General features: G+C 40.5%; 1 protein-coding gene across 2 annotated transcripts in view; it reads right to left on the reverse strand.

The window, feature by feature from the left end:
* Nucleotides 1-3,639: 3,639 nt before the first annotated feature.
* Nucleotides 3,640-26,644, reverse strand: part of rcan3 (regulator of calcineurin 3) — a 40,426-nt gene continuing 17,421 nt past the window's right edge. For both annotated transcript variants that reach the window (XM_051385909.1, XM_051385918.1), the window contains 3 exons: nucleotides 11,292-11,465; nucleotides 9,874-10,045; nucleotides 3,640-6,908 (listed from right to left, as the gene is read on the reverse strand). In XM_051385909.1, coding sequence (XP_051241869.1) covers nucleotides 6,754-6,908; nucleotides 9,874-10,045; nucleotides 11,292-11,465 — 501 coding nt within the window. In that variant the 3' untranslated portion in view covers nucleotides 3,640-6,753. The remainder of the gene's footprint in view (nucleotides 6,909-9,873; nucleotides 10,046-11,291; nucleotides 11,466-26,644) is intronic.

Here is a 26,644-nt window from a genome sequence, read left to right on the forward strand (position 1 = left end):
CTCTCAAAATCAGACCAGCTGCATCTCACGGAACATGAACTGCTATAGGGTGGGGCTTGGTGCATTTTGGTCAAAAGAGGATTAAAATGTCTGAAAAAATAGCATCTCATATATTCAAATCCAGGGTATGTGTTACACTTTTTGGGGTGTGTGCACCTGGGCATGCTTATACGGAACACATGCAGGCATGAGTGTCTCTCCATGCCACGGTCAACAAACAAAACAAAAAAAAAATCTAATCATTACCTCTGATAGTGAGACAGCGTGTGTTTGTGTGTTTTGTGTGAGTGTGTAGACAATGTATGAGGTTTCAAAGTTATCACAAACCCATTCATCTTTGCACGCACACGTTCTATGTATGTAGTTGAAAATTAACTTTGTGAATTACAGTACTTGTCCAAAGGGTACTGGGTGTGTTTGTGGGAAAGATACAGTAGGCAAAAGCTTTTATTAGAGGACAATGAGCTCGATTCAAAAGCTTGGCAACATTTGTGTGAAAGCTGTCCACTGAGGAACAGGAAAAATGCTTTTACTGGCATATATTTTGCCCATCTTCCTAACTGTCCTACTATCTTTTTGTAGCCTCTGTAACACACCCGTCGTGGCAGTATTTCTCCAAATAGTGCCAACAAGTCGTCAGGATCTCGCCTCACGTTACCTCCGGGGGATAGGTGGTGCCCGCGACTATAAAGCAAGTCAGTGTTGTTCCTTTGTGAGAAAGTGTAACTTAACTTCATTTGGGCAGACAGGCATTGTTCTGCTTCACCCAATGGCCTGCATACGTGCGCAGTGCTGGTGTCCCCATGTCCCTTACTAACTGTGGTGGAAGACCATTACATAAGTCTCAGAGCGACAGGTCAAATTTCATAGAGAAGAATACATCTTTCAAAATGGCGTCCCGGCATTGTGTTGGTTTCAGCCCAGTACAAAAGGTGTAAACACCCTGCATGCAAAATGTGTTTTAATTTGCTGAAAGTGAAAAGACAGGTGGATCATCATTTGTTAATTACATATTTAGTTTGTATTTCATTGTTTAATGCTGTTGTCTTTCTTCTGAGCTGTCTTTTTCTAATTCTGTCTGTCCCATCAATTCAATCATCTTTTGTTTGGGATGCTTGGTACAGAATATAATGCTATCTTGTATAATAAGGATAGATTTAGTATTAAAATAAATTAAGACTTTGATCTCCTTTTAAGTTTTTAAGGTAAAGACAGAGTCTAGTCTACACATTTTACCCATTATGTCAAATTTTAATATAAAAGTAATGGGACAAAGATCTAAAATAATACTACTATGGTATTTTGAATCTACAATATAAGGCATGAGGTGTGTGTCTAGCAGAAAAAGTCTGTGGATGATGAATAAAATGATGCCCCCACTGCTATCTAGATGTCTACAGATTGTTTTCAACAAGACAAGCTAACTTCTCTGGCACAGCGGCTAACATGCCCACACTGAAAATGCCAATACCCGGATGCTGAGCAGGTGTAATCTTTACCATGATCACCACAGTTTAGCATATTATCATGCCAACATGTGCTAATAGCACTAAACACAATATACAGCTGAGGTAGAGGGGAATCTCATTTGTTTTTTAAGTTGTGAACCATTCATCCTCTGGGGACCACAGAATGTCCTCCAATCCATTTACGTGTTGTTGAGATATTTCCGTCTGGACCAAAGTCGTGGACCGGCCATGCCATCCCTCCAGCACACTAAAAAAACCACTAGATTTAGAACCTGAGCTTATTTAAAAATGTCTTAATTTATCAGAAACTGCAAACATGAAATATGCCATTATAACCCTTTCATCATCTATCTTAATTACAAACCAATTTTCTTATCAACACACACAAGTAAAGTTACTATATCTGTACTTTCCTGATGTGAACACATGGGGAGACAACCTTTAGCCACTCACTCTTCCTGAGGGAGATAAAAGAGTTTACACTCACTGTACTTATCACTTTATTACATAAGAGGACTTTGATGTAAAAGCTGAAGTAAATGTTTAAAGTCACTCATAACAAACCCCTTACACAGTATATGTTGATTCTACCACATGTACTTTTAAGGACCTTCTTTAACTCATTGTATATACTGTTCATGACTAATGCATTATTCTGATGAGCCTTTGCCATAAGAGCAACTGAGGCATTTGTGCTGTGTAATTCTGGAAAGTACCTTTAAAGAAAATGGAGGTTCTGGCCCCATTAACACCCACCAGGTTCATGTTAACTTGATCTGTTCCTCTTAGGTGCACACGCATCTTCACATTCAACAGTAAGGGTCATTGTGAAGAGGGATTCCTCACTCCCGGCACCGTGAAGAGAGGGCTTTTTGTGTCATGGAGAGGAAGACACAGGGGCAGCACAGTATGCCTCATCTCACAGCTGTCCGCTCTTAATGTAAAACACTGACAGCTGTCCACTGTTCTTACCTTTAGACCATTTAGTATGTCAGCCGTGACACAGGTAACTTTTACGACCTTGGATCCTTATATTCTGGATCTGTTAAATATATGGTTCTCACTAAAATATATGTATTTTTTTTATTCACTTTGGGAAACATATTTTTTTTGCCAAGTCAGGGTTGACAGTGTGCCATTGTCTTGGCTTTGTTGTCTCTCCTTACATAACACTGAAGTGCAGTTTGTCAGAAGGAAACAGATGACAGAAATCTATTGTTACTGGATCGCGATCAGTCATCTGTCTGTTTCTACGCGGCTGATACAAGGAAACTGCAGCCATGAAATTTAACGGGCTACTGAACTGCAGGTCATGGCTGTATTGCCACACGCGTCGCTTCACCTTGCCTGTTTTGAATTTCATGTCAGTTGTTGCTTACTGAAAGAATCATTAACTCAACCTTGCTGTTAGGCTCTGACCAGACGGTCTGTTGTTAGCTCCTTGGGGGGAAATATGAGGTGCAAAGTGCAAGTGGAAGTACCACTGCCCTATTCCAGCATCATAAAGCAGGAACATACATGTCCCTGCAGTGATATAGGCTTTTCTGTGTATTTTATAGCCATATGAAGAACTAAAGTCAACACCAAATCCAGTGGGAATTCAGACTTTTTGATGTCAGTGTCGTGAATTATTAAACTTTTTGAAGAAAACAGCAAAGAAGTGGAGAAAGTGGACGATAAAGATAATGGAACAATATTGCATGTGCCTGTGTCTAGTATATCATTTAATATTTAAATCTGCATGATTGGGCTGATGTAAAGCTTAAAAGGACCAGTGTGGAACATTTAGTGGCATCTAGCAGTGTAGTTGCAGATTGCAACTCCCTCGCTTCACCCTCCCTTTACAAGAACAAAGGAGAAACATAGTTATTCATATTATATTACATTTGTGCCAATAGACCCTCCTAAATGTTACACACTGGACCTTTAACTTTATGTCTCAAGTATTATCATTACATTTGATTGACGGCTAAGCTTTTTTGAAAGAATGGTAATCTTTCAATAATGCTAAGAATCTATAGCCATGCTAGCAGCTCTGTAAGGCTGTACTTACAGTAGGGGGTGCTTTGAGCTAAATGCTAGCTTCAGACACCTTTTCTGTACCTGTATTTGCATCCCAGCTGTGTAGATGCTCAAGTAAAGTAATCCCTAAAATAAACAACACTAAACATGGCTTTTAAGAATAAGTCTTTATGTATTTCTCTATGTGAAACAAATGGCTAGTATACTACACAAATAGAAGCGGATACTGTAAGAGACAGAGACCATCTCTGAGAAATAAGTACAGAACATGAAAATACACATACCGGTATTATAGAACTGTAAATTATTGCTTGTTTTGCTACTTTGTTTTCTGGATTCCTACAATACAAGACACAATATTCATATTTCAACAGAAACAGTACAACAGTGACAAACGGTATTATTGACCTTTTTAGTAGACGTTCCCCAGAAATAAAAGAAACATTCAAACAGAGTCCATGTTGAACACAACACAATGACAAGTTGGTTTTTGATCGAGCATCTTCAGGACTTATTGTTACACATTTTTGTATTTTTTTTTTTTCCATTACAACATTGCCAAGATAAGCCGTAACAAACTGCACACTGGGACTGGCCTCAGCAACAAAAAAAAGACAAAAACACTTGGCATATGTACATTAATATACATTTTCATTTCAACTGTGACCAAAATGCACCCGGTTTTAAACACCATGACCACAGAGAGTAAAAAAATCTTCACGAGTGTCTTCCTCCTGCTGCTGGCTGCTTCCTCTTTCTCATAATCCACCTCAGTAGTTCCACCAATCTGCAGTCTGCTTAGATAACTGTGACAGCTTTACTGTAGTGCCAATAAAACTGCACTCTGCCAACACGGTGCATTTCAAAGAACTGTTTAACTTTCTCTGAAGATAAGATGAATGTTTCTTGTGGACAAACACGACAACAAAAGACACTGATTTTGTTTTGCAGTGTCATCCTGCCTCATTTAAAACCTATAACTGTACTGCACTGTCTACATCTTTACAGTAGTACACTTCCATAGATCCAAAAGGCCTGAAATTCATCCAAGGTTCACACTAGCAAAAAGGAAGTGGAGTGTTTCACTCACTGCAATATGCTGGTGAAAAGGCTAACCAGGTGTTCAGCTTGAGATAAAAAAAGAAAAGAAAAAAAACACAAGAAAAAAAAACAGATAAGAATGCAATGTGCTTCCTACTTTGTCTCAAGAAAGACTATTTTATGTGAAGGAAACAAACAAAACACTGACAATAAAGTGCTCACATGCAGACAGACTTCTCTTTTGCTCACTTATATTGTTATATAGCAAAAAAAGTCTTTTTAGATTTCATGCTGCCTAATGACAAATAAGGTTTAGACTCACCGCTGACACCCAAAAGCCCTGTTAGGAACATTTGTTCATGTTTCATTCAATAACTGATATGAATGGGACCGTGGGGAGAATTTACCACACAAAAAGGAAAAAAATACTTAAAGTCAATGAGTTTATGATTTTTAGTGGAGATTAGCTTCCACTAAAATATGTAATGCAAAAATGTACGTGTGTTAATGTAGAATAAAAAATAATGCAATAAAAAGTACTGCAGTTATGTTGGGAAAATATGATTTCTTTCTGCTCGCTTTAACAATATACATCAGTGTCTCTGAGTAAGAAAAATCGTTTTACGTTGTTGTGACAATATGAGGTGAGTGAATGCTTTGGTTGATATCTCATGAGGCTACCTAATTTTCCCTTTTCTCAGCAAAATGCTTTCAGGTTAAACTACAAAATCTAAAAGGACTATTTCCACAAATCTACCGCTCGGCTATTTACAGCGAGAAGCAGCGCAGTATTCTGGTGCGCAGCAGGAGACGGTCGAGAGCCCCACAATTGCTTGGAGATATCAAGAGATACTCAGTGCAAAACAAGCAGTAGTAGGTTTCAGAAGAAAACCTGACACATAGAAAGTGGGTTTGATCGAACAACGTAACCAAGACATTAAAGATGTGAAATACAACAAACAGAATCTGAAAAATAAAATCAACATCCCAAACCCCTTGAAGAAAATGAGGGGGATGAACTGTCTCTGATCCATCAAATCCCAACAAAAGCGACAAATGCAAATTTGTCATCCAGTTGAAGACTGAACTGTCAATCTCACAAAAAAAAAAACCCATTCAGTTTTTTTTTTCCCCCCCGAAGACGTCACTTTAAACTCTGCACGGGGATATGCACTTGCGTCAAAAGCGTCACACTATTTCCCTGTCATCACGAACGACAATAAAAAACACCTCAGCTCCTCATCTACAGAAGTAACTAAGCATGCAAAAAGTGTCGGGGTATCAAATACATAGTAAGAATACACATCTAGTAGTTTAGCAAAAAACAACACCTCTCCAAATAAAAAAGACGAAAAGCAAAAAACAAGCAAAAAATAAAAGACAGAAAGAAGAGTCAAACAACCACCACAACGTTGTTAGTCACATATGGCGCTTCGTGCTGTGTGTGATGTTAAATAGGTTCCTTTTTCTTGATATATCTTGTTAGTACTTGTGTTTCTGTACGTATTTTTTGTAATACAGTATATACATGCAGACAAGAGCGGGAACATCACACACTCAATCTTGATGCAAGCTGAAGCAACAAACCAGCAGATATGAAAATGGATGAAAAAGAAAAAATAGACATATATATATATCTATAATCTGAAAACACAATTTATTGTAAAAAAAAAAAAAAGAAAAAAGAAGAAAAAATGTCTTTGTTTAGAGGTATCGCATATACCTCAACTGAAGATTATTGTACACACGACTGCGAGACGAAGGGAGAGGTACAAGCTAATAAGCTAACTAGCAAGCTACTGAGCAGGACTAGCAATGAGAGCTGATGTGTGTGTGTGTGTGTGTGTGTGTGTGTGATAAGTGACAGGTGCCTGCGTTTGGGACAGGTATTTTCGACCCCTCTTGCTGAAAACGAGGGGGTGGGGGGGGGGGGGGTGGGGTTGGAGGCAAAGCATGCCCGCCGCTCCCCAGGCTGTCCGCAGAATGTGATGAGTGTGTGTGTGATTCTCATCCATCCCCTTCAAGCCGCCTCATTCCATCGCCACGCTCCCCACAAACACCGTCTTTGAGCAATGTTTGTTGGTTTGTTTTTGCTTGTAGTTGAACTGAAATGAGGGGCATCGACGCTCTCTGTGAGTGCAGAGACGAGAGAGAGAGGGCAGGTGTGTTGCGGGTTTTAAGGGGCGGTCGGGGTCCGCGCCGGTGTCAGGGGGAGGCCTCTCTAGTTGAAGACTTTGGGGGGTCCCTCGGGACGTCTGGTCTGGACGATCTGTTGCTTTGGCCGCGCCGCCTCGTCCTCCTCAGTCTCGCTCTCGCACACGTGGACGACCACGCTGGGGGTGGACTCTGTCCCCGCGTGGAGCTCGTACTTTTCACCTGGAAGAGAGGGAGAGTGGGGGAGAGAGCAGAATCATATTAAATACTGTTATCTGAGATGAGAGTTAAGACGTAGTGGTGCAGAGTAACATTTATAAGAGTAAGTATATAGTATTCCTTCCTGTTTGAATATTATTTGCGAATAACTACAGTGCCCAGCTGCTCAGCCTTTTAAATAAACTACACTGAACATACATTTGAACCCTTTTTAAAGATTTATGCCATCAGCGAGAACTGGATTACCACATTGTTTTGCTCTTTAAGTGCAATTTCGAGGTGCTTTACTGTATTTCCATTTAATGCTAATGCTAACTTTTTAATTCACTACATTTCAGAAGGAATTATTGTACTTTTTGCTCCACTACATTTATCTGGCAGCTTTAGTCAATGGTTACTTTGCAGATTAAAACTTTGATCAGTTTATAAAATATATTATATATTGAACTATCCAACACTATATAAAGTTAGAACATTTAAATTCAAGTCATCTATCCAATCCAATCCAACTTTATTTGTTAAGCACTTTAAAAACAACCAAAGTTGACCAAAGTGCTGTACAGGAGAATAAATAAACAATAATTATAATATCTATAACAATAATTGTTTAATATAATATATATAATCATCTGGGAAGTACATTTTGGTTAGTTTAACTTTAAAGACTTAAAGTAAAGTGAGACAGGCTTAAACAGCTCTGGTTTAAGAAACATGCATATGTAGTTTATTTATTTTTATTATTATTATTATTATTATATTATTTATTGTTACCATTTATCAAACACTGGAGATATTTTTTACAGCACAAAATAATCTACCGTCTGTCTGTCCATTGCATTGTTAATCAGGTCAGCACTCAGATAGAAGGAGGTGACGTCAAGAGAAAACAAAAGGACTTTCTTTGCAATAGTGCTGCCATTTGTCCAGATGCCAAACTCGGCGGACTCCGATTGAAAACATACACTTGCTAGATTGTATCACGGTTGCCATGGAGATGAGATCACACAGCTGGCAGACAGGAGGAAATTGGTCTAGTAGCTTTTCGCTGTGGTGCCAAACAGAAAGATGGACAGTGAATAAGAGTCCTGCTGTTACCGCAGAGAGTTGACAGAGGGAGTCAGCGTGCTGTGCTGCAGCCCTGCGCTAATCTGATTTTAGATGCCAGGATGTGTGGTGAACAACAAAGCCATTTCCTGATGCCTCATGTTGCTATGGTAACAGCAGAACGTGTCAAACGTGATCCTCTGAGCTGGACTTTGTGTGTGTGTGTGTGTGTGTGTGTGTGTGTGTGTGATTATGTGGAAACTTTAATCATGTTTTTGTTGATAATCAAAAAAGATAAAAGCGCTCAAGTGACTTCATGTTTTCCACTTCATCAGCATGAGCATACCCACATACACAAACATGGAAAGGCATTGTGGAATATGACACACCTTTCCATGTGTTAGGTGACATTTTATAAAAGGTTGCTGCAATCAGAAATCTTGTCGACAAGGCAGACAGAGACGACATTATCTCTTAGCAGATAGGCTGCCAGGGAGCAAGGTTCCTGGGAAAGATCTTAAAACCTTCCAAATGTAACCGGGCTGAGCCGAACTGCTTATACATGAACACATTTGTTAAAATTGTATGAGGATCTTTTTACGGCATAGTGAAACTGATCTATATCCTATCAATTTAAGATTATCGTAATGACTGTTTGCCCCCAATGAACATGATGGCATATTTAGCTCACGGAAATATTAGTAATCTCTGAAACAATGGGTCCTTCATTTCAGACAGAAACAGTGCTAGCCTTCAAGCGTCGGTTTTAACCGTCGCTGGTAGAGTTTATCAACTGTGGTTAGCTAGTAATGTTAGCTTCATGGGTAGTTGAGTGTTTTAAGATAGAACTAGAAAGCTAACGGGTCATATTCAAAAGGTTTGCCTCCTCATCAGCTAATGCATTGAAGAGTAGAGCTAGTTAGTGTTATATAAAAAGGAAAAATATAAGATTCAACTGTTAATTCGTTCTAAATGTTTGGCTTATTTGCTTTAGTGGAAACGTCCCCAAACTGAATAAAGAGGAGGACTGGCTAACCTTTAACCCCACAAACTAATGTAGCTAGTTAGTGAGTTAAAGATGATGTGCTGTAAGTAATGTTCGTTTGCTATATTGCACGTAGTAAGGCAGTTAGTTAACCATGCTAACAACTGTAGCTGGCATTAGAGCACATGAACACTGTTCTTGCTTTACACTTGTGTTTTTGGTTTTGAAAAGGCTAAAAAGAGGACACGCTTTAAATTTTTACCACAGCCTCACACACACCACTTCAACGTGCGGAGAAATCCAAAGCTCAACAGGGATGCAGGGATTACAGTTCCTAAGATATGATTGAACCGTCGCTATTCAGTCAGTTTACATTTTCAAACACAAATACTGGCATTGACGGGGGGTTAGACACCCTTCACACTGACGGATGGTGACCAGCACTGCAGATATCAGTAGATATCATTCATGAGCTTTTTTTTTTTGAGGAGCACGTCCACAGTAATACTGGAGCAGGAAATTCTAAATTCTATGTTGACAGTCATTTTAAAATGCCAATCAATTCATAATGACGTTATATAGGCATGTAATGGAATATACATAAAAATGCATTTGTGTTCAGGTAAATTAGACCTAATACCGATTCCCAGACAGTAATGAAAAGCCCGCAGGAAGTCAAGAATAAAACTGTGATGATTCGACAATGTCCACTTCAATTCCTTTGTCAAATTGCTTCCTAGACTCATATCCTTTCTATAACACCCTGCTGAGAAGCATGAAATGATTTCCTGTTTGTATCAGGGTGACTGTTCAGAGATGACTGACTCAGATTAGATTTTTTTAATACCTTTATTATACACTGTTTTCCCTGTGTTGCATCTGTCAGCGTGTGTGTTCATATCTTTGAAAGTATACAGCACAAGCTTGTTGAGTACTCACCAGGTCCTAGCTTGGCTACTGCACACAGCAGGTCGTAGTTGATGACAGGCGTGGCGTCTTCGCTCTGGCTCCAGCCCACGGGTGGCGAGGCAGGCGGCGAGATCAGAAACTGTTTGACGGGCTGGGGAGGGGCCAGGTACGACTTGTCAATGTCCTCGTCGCCATTCTGGATCTATTGAAGGGGAGATGAGAATTGATAAAGGCGCAGTAAAGAGGAGATTAAAGTGAGTGAGTGAAGCTGTTAAAGAACATGTATTTAATTCTAATATATACACTGGTTCAATACACTGGACTGTAGACGTAGCTGCAACCTAACTTCGTGACAAAAGCCTGAATTTCTATACAGGAAGAAGACAAATGGAAAAAATAATGCAAAGCTCTACAAAGCAAATTAGGATAATTGTCAAAGTTCCTGTACTTTTTTATACAAATCTAATCCTGATACTTAAGAGCCACAAAAGCACATTAGTTTTGCAGGCACAGCTTCAGTCTTTTAGTCTCAAATTGCAGGCTCCTTCCCATGAAGGGATTTTGGCGTTTTGATAGCTGCCAATTGCCATAATTACACTACCTACATGTGGCATCTGTCTGAGCAGTAAAATCCTTAATCCTCTTACATCAAAGTATTGAGAGGTGCAGCAGGGGTCATGGCTGGTGATGTATTTGTGATAAAACGGGCATCAATTATAAGTTGACTCATGGTTTCCCAGGAAGCGGGAATGTGATGATTTTCAGGCCTAATGACGTCTAGGCCTCAGGGTTGACTTGTGTTTTAGAATTAGTTATTTTTAAGACATCTAGCTGACATATAACAGTTGTTTCAACATGCCTTCGGTGACTATATCTCAATGGGTTGTCTGGACTTGCTTCACACTGAAATATAGTAATTTAAATGCTGTTGAAACAATGGCTATATGTAACCAGTTAGATGTATAAACCTTGCTTTTAACCATCTTTAATCCACGCATACTCTAATCTTATTTTTTTTTTAGATATGAGTGAATGTATGTATAACAATTTCATCACAGTACGGAATATATACGCTCCTCTTATTTTTTGTTTTGACTAGACACACTCTTTCCCCCCCAAAGGAAACAGACAAATCTGACAAAAACACACCGGTAAGAGACTCAAGAATGTTACGTGTTCATGTGTCCAATCATGTGACAGATGAAGTTTGACAGGAGGGGTGCCAGGTTGAGGAAGCAGTCAGGCTCAAAGAAGAGAGCCAAAGCTGAATTGTAAGGTTTTTTTGTCCCCAATGTGTGTGTGTGTGGATATGTGTCTGTGTGTGCATGTTTCAGTGAATGATGCACTATAGCATAACTCCCCATGTAAATAAGCACATCACTTCCTTAGACAGTCCATGTCCCAGGCTCCCTGCCTGCCCTTTCCCAGACTCTTTGACTGACACTCACTTGGGCAAAGTAGAGTTTGAGCTTCTGGCCGTTGAACTCAGACTCGTGCAGCTCAATGCGGGCTCGGGCGGCGGCCTCTGGGGTGCTGAAGTTGATCCGGACTCTCCGGAAGCTTTTGAACATCTGGAAAGTCGTCTGTTCATCGTAGATCCTAAACAACGCCTCAAACCTCTCCTGTGGAGGAGACAGTAAGAAAAAAAGAGATGGATTTGAAGATATTTAAGTTTAATGATTGAGCAGGGTTATCGTTCAGTGTGTTGCCATGCATGCTGATATTCTGATACTGATACTGTAGGAGAAAATTCTCATTATCTGTTCTGAGTAAAACTTCATGTGAATAATAATGTGAAAGGGTATCAAAATCAACTATTCATAGGCTAACAATTATATTCATTATCGGCTAATCTGGGTGTTCATTTTGCGATTAATTCTTTATTCCCTGACGAAAACGATTAAAAATATCCGTTACAATTTCCCAGACCCAAGGTTACATTTTCAGATTGATTGTTTTGTCAAACAAACAGTCCAAAACCTAAAGATACACAATTCCCACATTCAAGAAGCTGGAATCAACAAATATTTGGCTTTTTTTGCTTGATAAACAACCAATTACTTTTGAATTTCTGCCTAATTGATTAACTGACTAATTGTTTCAGTGCTGGAAACACAGAGGAGTGGCTGCTTTCAGCTAAAAATGTCCTCTGGAGCAGCTCAGGCAATTTCAGGTTCTATTTTACATGCTTGATTTAGCAAATAAACCTTCCAATTCCATAAAAAAACCGATGTGATCTCTGCATTATTTTAAGACTTTTGGTGGAAAGATGAGACATTTCAGGGTATGCTAAAATTTGGGGGTTTAAGTTATTAACTGACACCTGTCTGAGCATCAGACGTGACTCTTAACTACTTTGCACTCATTTCATTTGCCATTGAGTTAATAGGGAAATTACATTTCCAACTTCCCGCCATTTTCCTGCAATCTTCTCGGATGCTGTCCTCTTTTCTCACTGTCTTTTTCCTCTTCACGTAATTCTCTCCTTTCTTCGATCACTGCCCCCCCTCCTTCTCATGCCCTACCCTTTGTCTTTAACTATACCCATGCGATATATTCCCACATCTCCTACGTTTTTTCACTTATTCCTCTCCATGGGCACCAAATTGGCCTCCTCAGCTGTGAACTCAATCAAACAGCTCAGTAGGAGGGCGAAGCGAAAAGGAAGAAGGCCGCTGGGAGAGCTGCTTTCTGAGTAATCGGTAGCACTGTTCTGTGTCTCCTAGCCGACCACCTTCCAGCGCGCGTGGAAACGTGACGATGAAACCCACCTTCTTTCCAAGAATCAAGACGGGTGATGGACGTTTATTGTCATTAACAGTAAGGGCCTGATTCAGACTGCTTCAAGTTTTGACACAATTACACCTTTACTTATCACACAACTCTAAAGGTTTGTGACATTTAGTGTTATACCAAGCTAATGATCATATTGTTGCCTTTTCCTATTCCCTTTTATGTGTGCGATCACTGGCATCAATATCAATTGGTAAGCACCCCGATCGAATCAGTCTGAGATTGTGTTATTGTTTGAAATCATTTTCTTTTGTCTGTTAGGCAGTGGGAAACATAAGACCGAAATACTCCCACAACACTTCCCATGTTCGGCTGACACAGCACCTCTCACCAGGATGGAAAGGGTGCGTGTTACCTGAAGGAACACAGGCAGCATGTCGGCTGTGAGATCTGTCTCTGCACATTAGTGACAGCTTAGTGATGGCAGACACCAGGTATCTGTAAACTCAGCACACTGAAATGAGTGCTCGGCTCTGTCTGTGTGACCTGTTAGTCCCGTGTCCTATTGATGAATCCATAAAACACTCCTGCAGGTACCATATGTCTAGTCTTATCTCATTCAACATTTTATTCTAAAAAATATTAATATTATAAATCTATAACGTTAACACTTATTAGGATTCGTCATGAAACTACAAGCAAGAGGTTGCAAAGTCATGTTGTAAGCAAAGAGTGGACTTTACTTTTCATATTCATCACAAAAGCACTGGAAGGAAGCTGTGCATCGCCATAGGGCTGCAACTAACAGTGACTCTTCTCATGATTAAGAAATCGGTCCCTTTTTCTTGTTTAATCAATTGTTAGATATATCGAAAAACATTTTTCCTACTGTCAAGGAAATCAAATCCAAACAGATGTAACACTGTTTGTCCATAGTCATCAATAAACAGTTAAATATATTCTTAAAGCCTATAGAACTATCTTTAAATCATTTTGCAATGATTAATTACTGTTTTGCAGTCCTTCGTGAATGTCTATTTTACCATAGCGAAGAACTTTTAGCCATCTTAGTATGAGAAAATGCTGTAAAATACAGGGTGTACTCTGAATCTCTGCAGAGATATCACATCTCCCCCCTGTCTGACACATGCAGAGTTGTTAATGATTGAGCAAGCTGTGAACCACAGTTATGCTGCAGTGTGGTGTACACTGTGGTAAAACAATTTGCATTTAAAAGAATAAGCAGATTAACGCTTTTACTCATAATCCTCCCTAACTCCCGTCTTGTTTTATTTCCAGTTCTTCTCCCCCATGTAAGTGCATCTGGTCTTCCCTTGCTAAACGCCTCGCGGTAGCTGGCTAAACTTCAGACCTGACTTCACCTCCAGGCTCCGTGATACCATTTTTAGTCAGGTTTCTAGTTCACCATACAAGGTGCACTCTAAAGAAGCAGGGGAAAAGAGGTCAAGTCAGGAATGTGTGAATATCTTTCCTCCTTTTATGCATTTTTGAGTAGAATCGCCGACTAACTTTAGCAATTAAAAACGCTACAATGCCAAAAAGCCAGAGGAGGGGGAAGAGTGTGATTCACCGTGATACAGGGACAGCCAAGTGTTAAGTGTGCTCATTTAAAATTGATTCTTTCACCCCCACGGACAACAAAGTCAACTGCAAAACAGTAGTTAACCAAATAGCTTCCTTCTTTTGATTGTGTATATACAGCAGAAGAAGCAGCATGTCAAAATGTTGTATTAACGACATTAAAGGGTCACCCTCTGCAAACCAGATTTGTATTTTAATCAGTCTCTTGTGAGCTACCATTATGGAAGTGAAATACAGCAGCACCCCTTTAATGACTGTTTTTCTTATGTGTCTCTTTGTATCAGGTTTCTTGGTGTTTTGTGCCCCTTTCAAGGCTAGAGAAACAAGGACACCCTGTACCAAAACAGTTTCAAATCAGCAAATTGCCTCAATAAAACAGTTTTCATTTTCATATTCTCTATAATGGACAGTTGCGACAATGTTGCTGTTTAAATCTGCATTGGCAGATTTTTTGTAGCCACTTGGGGGCAGCATAACAAGCTCTAAACACAAACATTTATTATTATAAGCTTAAATGTACATGGCTAACATGTAATTTAATGTAGTATTGTTGTACCCCGATGAATCCAAGTTAATATTCACTCCTTTCTTAGCTCTGTTTTGGTCTCTACCAAGTCCTGACAAACATATCTACCTCTTTTGCTGCTCAATGCTCTACTGTGCTCACCGGCTAGTTGCTAACTTTGTCGTTACTGCTAGGAAGTTATCTTGTAGCCAATTTATCAAAACTTTTTCACTGAAAACAGCTGCCTTTTACATCTGGAAAGGACGCAGATGAGAACAATCAAAGTAAACTAAAACAGTAAAGTTGCAGCCTGTAAAACCAAAGTAATTCAGTCTAGCTAAAAAAAACTATAAAACTCAATAGAGTATTTTTTTCCCCCACTGTTATTATAGAAATATTAATTAGTACAGGAGGAGTTTAGATAAATAATCAGTACAAAAGCTCATAACAGCATTACAACCACACTCCTGCTTAAATTTCACAATAACCTGCTATTGCTTGTTTGCAAACTCTTCTGATTAATCGTAATTAGCCTGAGAATGACAACAAAGCACTTGTTTGGCCTATCTGCAGAGCCCACTTAAGCCCTTATTCAAACCGTGAATTTTCCATGAGCCTTAGCCAGCTACTATGACTCACATGTCATCAAACTCCATGTGTGATAACCGATAAGGTAGTCTTTCTCACACACACACACACACACACACACACACACACACACACACACACACACACACACACACACACGGTGGGTACCTCCTTAGCCTAAATTGATGTTTTGGCATGAGGAGAGATGTGGGAAAGCTCCAAGATCATGTTCCATAATAGCATGTACTGTTTGTTTTTAACCCCACACGCCGACGCTGATACACCCACGGCTGATTGGTGTGTAACAAGTGAGCGTGCTTGATCACTAATTTATGTGGTCTCTATGAGCGGACATCCTGAGGGAATGAGAGGAGGAAGAGGAGGGGAAATGAGGAAGAGGAGAGGGGTGTTGAGTTACACAGGGCTAAAAAGTGACCTGCTCATCTGCCATCGCAATGTTCCCTGAGGTGACCCACTCCCTTTGTTCTCTTTGTGCATGAGTGTGTGTGTGTGTGTGTGTGTGTGTGTGTGTGAGTGAGTGAGTGAGTGAGTGAGTGAGAGAGAGAGAGAGAGAGAGAGAGAAAGAGAAAGAGAAAGAGAGAGAGAGAGAGAGAGAGAGAGAGAGAGAGAGACTTAGCAAGTGAGTAAGCATGTGTGTGATGTGCACAATGTGTTCATGATTCTTCACTGCGTTTCCACAATTAATTAGCCGGTACTTCTATCTTCTGTGAGGTATTCACACACATACTGTGCACACACACACACACACACACACACACACACACACACACACACACACACACACACACACACACACACACACACACACAGAGGACATATCTGCAAGGTAAAATAATGTGACAGGTAGCACCATTAGAATCTAAGCACAACTGAAGGACAACTGTTTGCTTGTCAGCAGAGATAGACTGGTTTTAACCGCACAACACACACACACACACACACACACACACACACACACACACACACACACACACACACACACACACACACACACACACACACACAGCTTGATCCAGCACCTGCTACTACTGTATTTGCAATGAGTGAGAGCTGTAGGACAACAGGTGAGACAGAGGAGAAGAGAACAGCTTGTTCTTGTTTTTCGTTCTCAACAAGGCAGATGACAACATCTATTGAAGAACCTGGACGAAAATATAATTTATCTCACACACACACACACACACACACACACACACACACACACACACACACACACACACACACACACACAGTAGCTAGGTAACAGAAAACAAGAGAAAACTGGATATATTTGCAGAACAAATGAGGGGGAAAAAAACAACAATTTATACACCTAACATCCTCATGATTCCTTCTCCCAATAAAGTCTACATTATAATCACAGGCTTTGTTTATCAAACAAGAAGAATTCTGATGTGTTTTTGGGGTTGAGACGGTCTAGAGGCGGAGGTGTGAAGTCACGGCTCTCAAATAGCCGACAACTTGGCTTGATTGAAAATGGCAAGTGCTGTCGTTACTGCTGACCGCATGTTTCTCCATGTCACCCTTACATAATAGCCAGGGTGCACCTCAACAGGTTAAATTCCCTTCCTTTCCTGTCGCAGATAGTCTGTTTTAACTCAGCCCTGCTGTTGCACAACTGTCACTATAATTTCCCTTTCACGTTAATTTTGACACATTTCACTAATCGAAACAATTGCCATACTTGCGACCCATTAATGAGCGCGCGAGAGCCTTGTAGATCTTGCAAATGTGTCTGAAACTAGCGAGTGATAACCTTTTTGTGAAACGTGACTCTGGGAGTAAAAGTAACAGTTGAGAGGTAACGTTTTTAAAGAGACGACAAAAGGACATATTGTCTTGTTTGCATCAGTGAGGAAATATCTTATTTCCCCATACAACCAAAAGCCTGTCATATTTCCTGCTGCAAGAGTACAACTATCACCACAGTTTACAGTAAACAAAGTCCTCTTGATAGCTCACAAAATGCTTCTGGTAGTAGAAAGTGAAGGGAAAATTGGGAGAGAATGCAAATGAGCTGCTGCTAGTGTGCCGCAGTTCTTCTACATGAAAAAAAATAAACGGTTGAACTACAGCGCTTCAACTGCAAACTGAATCTCTTAAAATTAAATCAATTTTGCATTATTACATAATATCTGCCTTAACTATACTGTTGATATATGAGATAATGAAGTCAAATAAATCAACTTTTGAGTGCAAACATTCCCTCAGGTGCCGATTAAGGCAAAGCACACCTGTCCTGAGAAAAAAAACAGAAAAATAAAGATCAAGGAGGAAGAATAAAACATACAAAAAAGCCGAACAAAGCGACCCAGCACAATAAAAATCCAATGTGGAGAGATGTAAAGCTCGCAAGTGGAGTGCATGAAGTGCAACCACTGCGGCGGTGGCTGCAGGGCCATCCTTCAGCAGATTGCCTCTTGGGTAATGAGGCAGTTATGTTCCTGACGGTAATGGAAAGGCTGTCATCACGGTGGCAACAGGACATGTCTGCATGACTCACATTCAGCAGCACAGGGAGGCAGCGAGCACGGAGTTGGCTAGCGGTTCTGACACACAATCATCCGAACAAAAGATCAGTTGGCTTAGAGATGAGGCGCAGGGTTATTGGGCGATGTTGACAGGGTTTCATCTGGGGCAAAGTCAGGCGGCAGGACCATAAACAGCAGTGATTGAAAGAACAGTGCAGAGGCAAACAGGATCCAGAAGAGGATATAAAGCTGAGAAATGAAAAAGATTAAGTATTTTTCTCTCTATTCTACTACTTTACAGGTAATGAATCAGTCAAGTGGCAGGATTGGGTGTACACTGTGACAGATGAGTGTGACTTAAGTGTTTTCCCATCTTATGTAAAGGAAGGATTACGTTTCTTAAATGTGTAGGGATCAGTGACAATTAGCGGAGCCTCAGGTCCATCCTGTTCTGTTAGCACGGTAAACACGACGACGGATACACATGAACTGAATCCACCTTCAGTCGCAGCGAAACGTCCACACAAACACTAGATGCTGAATGTATCCTCAACAAAAAGCTCCAACGCGCCGACGACTTTCATTGTTGTCGTTGTCAACTCATTGTGCGCTCGAGGGGCTTAAAGTGAGGCTCAGATATTTCGACTGTTTGTTCTCTGTCGCTGGTGAGAGTGAACAATTCACATCAGCTGGAATGCCTTAACATGCCTTAACATTTCTTTGACCAGCCATGGGCCTGAAAATAAATCAAAAAAATATATAAAACAGCCCCCCCAAAAAATGTACCCAATTTCAATTTCAAAATAAAAGCCTCTGCATTGTTGGAAGGTAATTGAACAAGTACACGAGCAGAGAGAGAGCAGCAGGTGGAGATCTAATATAGATAAAAGGTTTTTTTCTTCTTAAATGCAAACATTTTGCTTGTTTTCTTTTGTGATAGTAGAATACTTTGGGGTTTTGGACTATTGTTTTGAGTTTGAAAATGTGATGTATTTTTCATTGTTTTCTGATATTTTATACACCAAATGATTAATCGATCAAATCAACCATTGGCTTCAAATATTATATCTACAAACATGCTTTGTCTGTGTAGAAATCTGCAGCCATAGCGTTTTAATTCACTGAATGGGTCACGATGCTTTATTTTGATCTGGTTTCTCATTTAAGCCAGTACAGTATTTAAATCACATTGGCACTCAGATACCAAAATCCATGACTATAATCCACAAGATAGTTCAATTTTATGTTGAATTACACCATTTGGCATTTTGGATCAAAATGAAAAGATTAACTGAGCCTAATTGGGATGTAAAGGAGGGTTATTCAGTATTTTTTTCTCTCGTTAGGTGAATCACTCATCTTTTTCTGTGACACGTGCATTGGCTTAAGCACAATCTAATCCAGACTCTCGTGCTTGAATGGGATTTGGGTAAAAAACCAACAAACTAGGCCACAGACCCTCGGGGGTGAGTCAGTGACAGTCAGTGTTACACCAAAAATAGATACTGTTGGAATAATTAAGAAAATTCATTTCTTTAAGTGTGTGGACCGTCATTTTTAATTACCGTCCTCCCTAAAGGGCCAAACTGGAACCAATCTAATGAGGTCGAACGAGAGAGGCAGATTGTAGCGATAACAGACGGGGCCGGATGATGAATCTCATACCTGCATGCGTGTCTGTTCCAGCACATTTTTGCTTATCACATTCCATATTTTTTTCTTTCCACGACTGGTTCCATACGCAGAGCCAACTTTCCATTGCAATAATGTCTGTGTACAATTACAACTATCAACTTATGACAGGAAAATGTATTGTGATTCAAACACAGCCAATTCAGATGCCAAACATGACTATGAACACTGTAAAAAAAAAAAAATAAATAAATAAAGCAAATACTCAAAAAATGAATTTGTTTCCATTGTGTTTCTGAGGTTTTCAGCCCAGTTATACAACAAGACACCACGCACATCTCAATCTACCCGTTACTGAGTGGTTAATGTGGTTAATGTGGTACTTCACATTAACTGTATTCAGCAGTTAGTTTCAGTAACATGTTCTGTTGCTAGTAGCAACCACTGCTCACAGTTTAACTGAAAATAGTGACTGGAATCTATTATCTACAACCCAAATACCTTTTCTGGAGTATTATCTGTAGGTACTCATCATATTATAGCTGGTTTGTCATTTCTTTAATCAGTTTACTGCTAACTAAGCTAGACATTTTGCTAGCTGTCTGATTCTAATTGACAGTTAATTATTGTTGAATCAACTGATATTAAGTTTACTATTTGTTTACTGTGTGTTCAGACAGATTGTGCAAACGAATTAACAACATATTGACATCCTTCATAAACTAATAGAGATGAGAAGAAAAAGAGAAACTAGAAGGAAATAACAGAAAGAGAGAGTTTGGTTAAAGAGTGGAGGCTGAGCTAACCAAACACACACACACAGACACACACACTCACAGACACAGACACACTGCCATAGATACAGTCTGTTGCTCGCTAGCTTAAAGCAAACATATGTATAATACACAAATGGGGCAACAGTCAAAATCTGAGCAAATGAGTCGAACATTTGGCGCTTCATCTTGATCGCTCACCGATGATGCTTTGTTTCTTCCCGGCACGAGGCACAACGTAACAAATTGGAAAGCTAGACTCCAGTTTTCTTCTTAATTCACTTTTACAACACCTCCGGTCTTACGATTGTTTATGGCATCTCATCTTTTTCTGCTTGTGGCACAATACTGTTTTCACTGTCTCACAACTGCTTCCAGTAAAAACGCCTGCCTTCAGCCTTGATTGGAAGTGTGTTCAGATCGCTGCATAGCTGTGGACCTGCACGCATAGTGAGGACAGAAGTAACAAATGAATGTTGAAATGAAAGTCAATGCCAGAAATAGCCAAGTTATTTTTAGCTTTACTTAAAAAAAATATCTGCATGTATTTAAGTTGCCTGACATTTTATTGCTTCATAAGACCTGCAGAGTTATTAGAGAGTTTGGAACAACACAAGTATTGAACTTTCTTAAACTGTGTTGAGTAATACAAACATGATTTTGGCATCTGTACATAAGACTGCTCAGTAATGTTACACCACTGCTGGCTCTACGCATGGAAGTTTGTGGCCAGTGGTTTAGCATTAGTTACGACTAGAATATATATCTAGCTCGCTGACTACTTAGAATGAGGTAATGTAAAAACACAGACTCAATACCAGTGGATAAACTTTGATGTGTGTGTGTGTGTGTGTGTGTGTGTGTGTGTGGTGACCCGACACTCACAGACAAACATGGCTTCGGTCAAAGCAGCCATTCTCAGCATAGCAGCAAATCCTCAGTATTACGAAACAACAAAAACAACTCACGATTAATAGCCTTGTGTGCATTTCGTGAGGGCTGCATAAGCACCGGGGAGGCATGTGAACGGGGCAAGTGTTATTACAGTGGGATCAATAGCTCGAGCTGGGAGCGGTATCGACAGGGGCCGACGCTGCGGCGCTACACTGCCGCTCCCTCGGGGACAGTGTGTCCATGGCAGGGAGATTGAAATCAGTTTACAGCATGAGGGGACACATTAATCCTATTACCACCAATCTGGTCGTTATGGTTTTTATTGAGGCAGCAGCTTTTCCTAGTCAGCAGCACTTAGTCTTTGGTTGAACACACATGCACACATAACCACACACATTTTCCTTACATCACACACTCTTAACATGCAAGTTGTGTCAGCACACTGTCCCCCGCGCAGATTCACACACTTTAGAGGCAACGCTAATCCACGGAGTTACACAACATTACATAAGGTGGCTAAGAGATGCTACAGCTCTTACCTTAGGCCACCACAGCATATGGACAGATGAGCTCGTTCTGATGAGCTGACGGTTTGCAATCAGTGCATCACCTTGATGGTGATGCAGAATCCAGCTCTAGTGATGATCAAGCATTACAAAGAGCAAAGGTAGGAGTAGGGCAGCAAAGTTTGCAAAGGTGTAGCACGTCAGATTTCAGTCTCAGAAGGTATGGGCAAGTATGACTCAAGTACAATTTGTCAATTTTCTGTTATTTTATACTTTTATACTAATTGTTTTACATTTCAGAATGAAATATTGTACTTTTTTACTGCATCACGTTTATTTCAAAGCTTCAGCTTCTAGTTACTTTGCAAATTCAGATTATTAAAACTAAATATGATCAAGATAGATGCTGATGTATTGCCCAGTAGTATATAAACTAGTTCAAGTTAGGACCACCTTTACCAGTTCATCAATGTCAATAATCATAATCCAATAATATATATCATTCTGAAATGTGACATTCTGCATAATGAGGGCAGTTTTATTTTTGGTACTTTAAGTATATTTTGACAAAAGTACTTGTACTTGTACTCCTACTCAAGAAAAATTAGAAGCATTCAAAGCTTTTACTTGTAACAGAGTATTTCTACACAGTGGTATTACTTCCACTAAATAAAAGATCTGAATACTTCCTCCAACTTTGCATATGGGTTGAATCCAGGTAGACAGATACAGTCTTTGTAACTATCCCAGTTTAACTGAGATATTGATTTAATTACTTCAGTTTAAGTAACTAATTTATTCTTCAAAACTTGAGAAACAAAAGAGTTTTCTTTGATTTCTAATTTTCCTTATAATAATTCCCCAGAGCTGAATATGACATCTTCAAATTGCTTGGTTTGTTTAAACATCAGTCTAAAACTTAATGATATTAAATGTAAAACTAATAATACTAGTAATACTTTTTTTTAGCAGCTGAAGCAAGCCAATGTGTATATTTTCTGTACCTTAAATAAAAGCTTAATCGATGATCAAAATTGTAGTCGATTACTTCTCTGTGGATTGTCAAATTGTCTCACCGTTTCAGCACTATTGTACGTGCTTAAAAATGTAAACGCTGCTTTACGCAACATTAATAAAGTTCACCTTCAGCTTGCAGTGTGCTTTAGACACAATGGTCTGTCCCTCCTGTATTCTTTTAAAGGTCACCGTTTTGGCATTGCTATTTTGGGCACAAAAACTGCTTTGTCTTTCTATAGCTGTTTGTGTTGGACTGGAATTTCTACTGGAAATTCTGACAGGAAAATTATGTTCGACCAGCAATTTCAATAACAAAGGCCAATCATTGTGTGACGCTGTTTCCCCGTCTTCCTCCTTGCCGAGTAAATGGTGGGCCTCTACATTCCATTGCAAGGCCTTTTTCTTTGCTTCTAATCTTATCACTTCATAGCCGTGTCGTCTTGGCCACATGGTAACCAGACACCCCACCCAGGAGACTGTCCTTTGTCATACGTCACCCTAACGGACGCAGCGCTAACCTTTAGCTGACACCTGAGCCCCGGCACTTCTCTAGGGTTTCAGGCCAATGTGAGCTGCCCATCTCCACCTGCCTAGTGCCCAGACTGGGGGAGCAGGCACACCTGAGCCCACTGCTCTGGCCCTGGATCGCTCAACCTTGCCAAGATGCAGATCTGGTTTCCTACCAGTACAGAACATGATACTGTCACCGTCTACATCCATCCTGTCTGTCCTGCCTCTGCTCCTCTGCCTCTTGCCTTCACCTCAACAACCGGTCAGAGTGCATCACAACAGTGTGTTGTTAAATTTTGGGCCTGGATCATATTAAAACTCAGACCTGATTTATGTTTGATGAGTAAGGAGTGAGAGGTCTGTCTTTTCGCTAAATAATAAAACACTGCAGAGAAAAAACGGCCAATGATTGATAATAACAGATAGTCAACTGAGACAGGTAATAAATCCATCAAGGACGTGACTAGAGTGATACTTAAACTTGATGCTAATGTCTGCTTAAATATGAGCAATGTCTGTCCTAGAGCTGAAACGAAAGAACGAAGACGAACTTTTATATATAACCTGGTTCCAGCTACTAAAATGTAAATTTCTTATGTGACAGTAAGCTGAATACCTTTGGGTTTTGTACTGTAGATGTCACTATAGGCTGCAGGAAATTGTGATGGTCCCTTTTCATAATTTTCATAATTGATTAATCAAGAAAATAATCTCCAGATGAAATAAAAACAATATCCTATCCCAGGAAATTATACCAAGGAAAGATAAAATGATAGAATGATACATTGGTGTGTACCTCGCTTTGTTGCTGAGACGCTCAAAATAACTGTCACAAATTAAAATGAATGACACGTTACATAAGGTTGTATATCAAAAAAGACAGTGGGAAAGAACACATCACAGACTTCAGCAAAATCACTCCAGTTTTGTTGAACTACAAATAGCAGATTAGTCATCAAATCTCTCCTCCTTTTCCAACCATAATTTCTGTGATGACAAAGCCTGGGAACAGACATGTGACACAAGTGACGGATAAACAGACAGAAGGACAGACAGGAGAACAAACGGAAAGTGACCCAGGTGGACGGAAACTTCTCCAGGCGTCCTCGGCGAGGAGTTGAGTGTGTGTGTGTGTGTGTGTGTGTGTGTGTGTTTGCTGACAGGAGCGTTTGTTGGTCTGTGAGTCCGCTGACTCACTGTTGTGGTTGGATTGTGTGACTGTGTCAGTGTTACTACAGTCTTCTGCGTGTGGGAGAGCAAGCTTAAATTGAAAATAGCCGTCCTTTGTGGCTTGCAATGCAGTATCTGCTGTATTTTAATGACAAGTTTCTCCATAATCAAGTGTAAATGGGTCATAATGTCCAAATCCTGTTTACTCCCTGTGCTTCCTAATTAAAAAACATTTAATTCAGGGACAGACTGAGGCCGGAGAGGCACTTATCAAGAGAAAGAGCGAGCTGACAGGCTGATTAATTATTTATACGTATATAAAAGAGCAAATAAACAGGCAACCATAAACTGGTGAGTAAATAAATAAATCAGATGTAAATGCCAGCCTCAAATCAAGCATGCTGGGTAACTGTAAAGGCTTGCGTCACGCTCTGTGTTCTGTAATACATTCCCTGCTTGCCAATGTGCTATGACCTTCACCGTGTGTCCTGTGCTATCATCTGCTGATGCTGGTAGATTTTCCAGGTAATTATAGTGTTGTGGCCAACATTCACATACTACAGGACAGCGTCTACCCACAGCTCTGGCCTCACTAAACCTTTCGACAACAATAGTCCCCTCTGTTTTCTCCAAAATGGACACAAAGCCCTTTGCTATGAAAGCCGTACTGTACCACCAGCTCTGCCATTATTACAACAACAACCTGGCCTGTCCACAGCCTCTGTGTTTGGCTCATTAATGATGTAACCAGCAGGGATTGAGCCAAGGCGTGGGCAAGCCATTTCAACCGTGTCAAAACAATGGCTCCAAAACACCACAGCCAGTCACATAGCATCTCCTCTAATTAAAAAAACCCCACCATTCACTGATTTTCTTCATGTCACCCATTCAAGCACCACTGCCATCACCTAATCTTTCTGTGAAGTGCCTATAAATAGCAGCAATCCACATATTAGTTCACCCAAAAGTGCTTTGCAACGGAACAGGAGTCTTATGATTATTGTTTTCTCGTCCTTAGATTTGGAGATATTAATAAAAACAGGGGCCTTAGACGGCCTCAGATCTTGTTAAGTGATAATAAAAACAAAAGCGGGGGCTGACAAGGAGGTGAGCTCAATCAGAGGCCGCTCCCCCACGTGCCCTGCTTTAATCTGCCCTCTCCCCCAGCTCTCTCCATCGCTCTGTGTGTGCCAGACACCAGGATTAGTAGTGTTCTTTGTGTCATTCGAAAGTCAGCCCTCTGTCCGCTCTTTTAATTGTACACAGACCCCCTTTTCTTTGGGTGAGTCTGGGAGAGGTGGGCTGATAAGAGCTGGCTGACAGGAGGCTTTAGTGAAGACTGCGTTCCAATCAGACTGTCCTGTCCAGTGGCTGTATCAAGCCTCTCTGATCTCAAAGCGCTAACCAGGTTTTCTCGGGAAAAAAGTAAATCAAAAATAAATACTAGCACAAGTCCTGCTGTAAATGAACTCGATGATCCGGAGTATCATAAGTTGTGTACAGCAGAAATCCCTGCACAGTCAACACCTCTGAGGTTTCACACTATACCCTGACAGCTATTTTTCTTTCACCCACAGTCCCTGGAAAATCTTTCAAATGATGACCGCTGTCCTATAATTACAGGATAACTGCACGGTGACACATTGGTGTCTTTTCACCCTGGCTGGTCTGCAGTGGTTCGAAAGTGTAATGAGAGTTGGGAGCGAACACAGCTGCTGCCTGGCTCGCTGGGGGAACACAGGGCACAGGGTGGGTCAGTCGGCGGCTGGCATGCATTGTTTTGGTTCATATGTGCAGGACAGTTTTCGGTAGCAAATTACAATCGCATGCCGTTCTTATGACATGCAGTTCATGCCATCACAAACACAAGATGCAGGACATTTCATATAGACACACATGTTGTGTAAGGTTTGGGATACACACGGAGTTGCGAGAAAGTGATAAAATATGGCTGACCAAGGGGTGCTGTGGTGAGTGAGGGTGGGGTGACTGGGTGCTTAAAACCTGCAACTGCTGCTTTTGGTTGCAAGAAATAGCTGACCACACCACACCAGAACACATCAGCACTGAGGAGCAAGCAGCACAGAGGAAGAAACATACGACTGTGTGTTTGCGCGTCCACGCCAGAAAACATTCCTCCACCTGTACACTCGGCTGCCTGTGGTGAACTGTATGCGTGTCTCTGATCGTGGTTTTTGGTGATCCAACTCGTGTCAGTCAGACTCCCGAGCTGCATTTGGTTTTTATTCTTTCCTCCCCATCCTGCGTCTCTTTCCGTCTCTTTGGTGATGAGTCAAATCGGACGAGCAGCCAGCAGGTGAGGGAATATATTCTGACATGGAATTTCCAAAGGGTTTAGTGGGTGAGCCAAGCTCTGGC

The sequence above is a fragment of the Dicentrarchus labrax genome, unplaced genomic scaffold (genome assembly GCF_905237075.1).
Source record: "Dicentrarchus labrax unplaced genomic scaffold, dlabrax2021, whole genome shotgun sequence".
Taxonomy (NCBI): domain Eukaryota; kingdom Metazoa; phylum Chordata; class Actinopteri; family Moronidae; genus Dicentrarchus; species Dicentrarchus labrax.